Here is a 3,548-nt window from a genome sequence, read left to right as displayed (position 1 = left end):
TGAACAGAGTTCTGTTCTTTAAAGGAGGCCTTCCGTGGTCAAGTTCAAAGGCAGGTGGAACGTTTATTCCACCCAGGGTGACCACTACACTCTAGTCTGTGTTAGCTGTTAGCAAAGCTCTGTTCACATGTAAACATTCCCCTCTGACATCACTTCCTGTTACTTCACTGGCAAATATCTCAACAACTGTTCACCTCGGCGACATGAAATTTATTTTGTAGTATTTATCAGTGTCGTCTTTCAAAAAATGCGTTCATATGTGTTACAAAAATTTGATGTCATAGGCACTTTAATATTAACAAAGATCTGGTATTTTTAGCCTCGTCTTCCAGACTGTTCCATAATCTTACTCCCTGGATTAAAGTGGATCGTCCTTTAATCTCGTATGAAACCAGGGTTCCGTAAACACTTCCCTAAAGATAAAAACAGCTCTCTGTTTTAACAAACTTTACCTGAATGTCGGAAGGTAACACACCTCTGTGAGCTCTTTCATCCTAACTCCCTGTTTCTGCCTCAGATCTGACGAGGGACGATGGGGGACTGGAACTTCCTCGGGGGGATCCTGGAGGAGGTGCACATCCACTCCACCATGGTGGGGAAGATCTGGCTCACCATCCTCTTCATCTTCCGGATGCTGGTCCTGGGCGTGGCGGCGGAGGACGTGTGGAACGACGAGCAGTCGGACTTCGTGTGCAACACGGAGCAGCCGGGCTGCAGGAACGTGTGCTACGACCAGGCCTTCCCCATCTCCCTGATCCGGTACTGGGTCCTGCAGGTCATCTTCGTGTCCTCGCCTTCCCTGGTCTACATGGGCCACGCCATCTACCAGCTGCGCGCCCTGGAGAAGGAGCGCCACTGCAAGAAGGTGGCGCTGCGGCGCGAGCTGGAGGCGGTGGACGCGGAGCTGGCCGAGGTGAAGAGGAAGATGGAGAAGGAGATGCGGCAGCTGGAGCAGGGCAAGCTGAACAAAGCCCCCCTGAGGGGCTCGCTGCTCTGCACCTACGTGGCCCACATCGTCACGCGCTCCGTGGTGGAGGTGGGCTTCATGACGGGCCAGTACGTGCTGTACGGGCACCGCCTCAGCACGCTGTACAGGTGCGAGCGGGAGCCGTGTCCCAACGTGGTGGACTGCTTCGTGTCGCGGCCCACCGAGAAGACCATCTTCATGATGTTCATGCAGGTCATCGCCTGCATCTCGCTCTTCCTCAGCCTGCTGGAGATCATGCACCTGAGCTTCAAGAAGATCAAGAGGGGCATCCTGGACTACTACCCCCACCTGAAGGACGACCTGGACGACTACTGCGTCAAGTCCAAGAAGAACTCGGTGGTCCACCAGSTGTGCGTGGGGACGTCGGTGGGTCGGAAGACCACCATCCCCACAGTGCCCAGCGGGTACACCTTACTGCTGGAGAAGCAGGGCAACGGCCCCACATACCCCCTCCTCAGCGCCTCCTCGGCCTTTGTCCCCATCCAGGACCCCGGAGTCCAGGCCGACGCCCACCAGGAGGTGAAGGAGGGGGTCCCGAGCCCCTCGGAGCAGAACAGCAACTCCAACAACACCAGCAGCGAGACGCGCTCCCCTCCTGCGGAGGAGCAGGAGGAGCTGGACTGTGGGGGGTCAGAGTACCCCACCCTGCCCGCCGCGGACCCCCCCTCCTCCTGTGGCGCCCCCGCCGGCAGGAGGTCCCGCAGGCCCAGCCCCCCCTGGAACTGCTCCACGGTGGTGGAGGGGAACTGCTCGGACAGCGGGGACTCGTACCGCGGCAGCATGAAGCTCCGCAGCAGCTGCTCCGGACCCAGAGCCCGGGTCCTGTCCAAGTCGGACTCCAAGAGGACCAGCAGGTCCCAGAGCCCGGACTCTGTGGGGGAGCTGAGCTCCATGTCTCGACACAGCCGGGACAGCAACAGTCCCACCGCCTCGCCCCCCAACCGCAGAGTGTCTGCAGCCAGCAGCAGCAGCAGCAGGAGGGCTGCTACAGACCTGCAGGTCTGAACCAGAACCAGACCTGAACCAGAACCAGACCTGCAGGTCTGAGACCAGAACCAGACCAGAACCAGACCTGCAGGTCTGAGACCTGAACGAACCACACCTGAAGACCTGAACCAGATCTGAGACCAGACTTTCTTTCAACAGTTCGGTCTCCTCCCTCAGACCTGAACCAGAACCAGACCCAGACCTGTAGACCTGAGCCTCTCTGACCTGTGACCTGTGACTCTGACCTGTTGCAGGTCTTGTTGCTGCAGTTTTGAACTCATTTCCTGTAAAAAAGCCACAGAACATCTGAAAGAAAACTCTGACCCTCTGAAGCTCTTGTCTGCATCTAAAAACACCAGTTTCTGTTYAACCTGGTCCAGATCTGCCCAGCTTCAACTGGACAATCAGATTAAATCCTGACCACTGTGAACAAACCTAAGCTACGGTTCTGGAAGACGTGCACGGATCAGGACTTTTGCACAGCTCTGACAGTGGATTTGATCAGAGCTGGAACAGTTTCAGGTCAGACTCGTTTGGTTTGATGAACGGAAACATCGATGTGAAGAGTTTCAGTCTTATATAAACCCGTTAGTTCTGATGGATTTAATCTGAAGCTGTTTTTAAACCCAGATTATTTTTCTACTTAATGCTTAATCTCAGAAATTATATCAAATTAATCAAATCAGTTGTAATTAAAAAAAACATTAAATTAAGAAAAAAAACACGTTTATTTCCAATCAGAAGGTTATAAATCAAAGAGTTTTCTTGTTGTGATGTAATAAACGTTGACATTCTGTACAGACTCCAGTGTTCAGCAGTTTTTGTTCGGATCGTGTCGCGCCGCTACGCTGCAGAGCCCTCATCAGGCTGGAGCTGCAGCAGCTGCAGGACCAAAACAAACAGGAAGTTAGTGTCAGAGGGAGACCCCCAGAACCTGGACCCCTCAGAACCTCACCCTGTTCTTCAGCTCTCTGTTCTCCTCCATCAGCAGGTGGAACTTCTGCTGCAGGTCAGCCACTTCCTGTCGCAGGGCCTCGGCGTCGGCGGGCTCCGTCGCCCCGAGGTGCAGTCTGATGTAGCTGAGGTTCTGGTTAAGGTTCTGTGATAYCTCAGTTCATCCTGACAACAATCAGCTGATCAGTGGGACAACTGGGTCCAACGGAACGTTAAATCCTAATCTGCTGTCAGATGATGGCAGGGGCGGTTCTAGGGGCGGGGCCACAAGGGCCCTGGCCCCATCTGGAATCTGATTGGCCCCCTGAAGTGCCCTGGTCCTTTCACTCATCTGTCCTTGCCCAAGAACAATTACCGTGTTTCCATCAAGGCTTTTTGATGCACATTTAGAAATGTCGCATTAAAAATGCGGAAAAAAAGTTTTTACGTTCGCTTGAGGTGGTTTTTGAGTTTTTCGAAAAACAATTAATGCGCAAAAGGACAGATGGAAACACTTGCTGAATAAGTTGTGACGTAGCGAACATTTACCTCACGTAGCTGATCAGCTGTTCCCCGGTACTGGTACCAGTAGCCGACACGAAACTGTTCCCCGGTACCGGGGAACAGTTTCGTGTCGGCT

The 3,548-nt window shown here is 53.7% G+C and overlaps 2 protein-coding genes across 2 annotated transcripts in view; one reads left to right on the top strand and one right to left on the bottom strand.

The window, feature by feature from the left end:
• Window positions 1–2,777, top strand: part of LOC106534013 (gap junction alpha-9 protein) — a 5,095-nt gene extending 2,318 nt beyond the window's left edge. The window contains exon 2 of the mRNA XM_014030511.1: window positions 518–2,777. Within this exon, the coding sequence (XP_013885965.1) occupies window positions 533–1,993 (1,461 nt within the window). The 5' untranslated portion in view covers window positions 518–532 and the 3' untranslated portion in view covers window positions 1,994–2,777. The remainder of the gene's footprint in view (window positions 1–517) is intronic.
• The window catches only part of mycbp (MYC binding protein), a 2,357-nt gene continuing 1,493 nt past the window's right edge, over window positions 2,685–3,548 (bottom strand). The window contains exons 4-5 of the mRNA XM_014030512.1: window positions 2,931–3,054; window positions 2,685–2,857 (exon numbers count right to left, since the gene is read on the bottom strand). Of these exons, the coding sequence (XP_013885966.1) occupies window positions 2,819–2,857; window positions 2,931–3,054 (163 nt within the window). The 3' untranslated portion in view covers window positions 2,685–2,818. The remainder of the gene's footprint in view (window positions 2,858–2,930; window positions 3,055–3,548) is intronic.

Source organism: Austrofundulus limnaeus, unplaced genomic scaffold (assembly GCF_001266775.1).
Source record: "Austrofundulus limnaeus strain Quisiro unplaced genomic scaffold, Austrofundulus_limnaeus-1.0 Scaffold1074, whole genome shotgun sequence".
Classification (NCBI taxonomy): domain Eukaryota; kingdom Metazoa; phylum Chordata; class Actinopteri; order Cyprinodontiformes; family Rivulidae; genus Austrofundulus; species Austrofundulus limnaeus.
The sequence above is the reverse complement of the archived record's forward strand: the minus strand, read 5'-3'. Positions and strand labels throughout refer to the sequence as shown.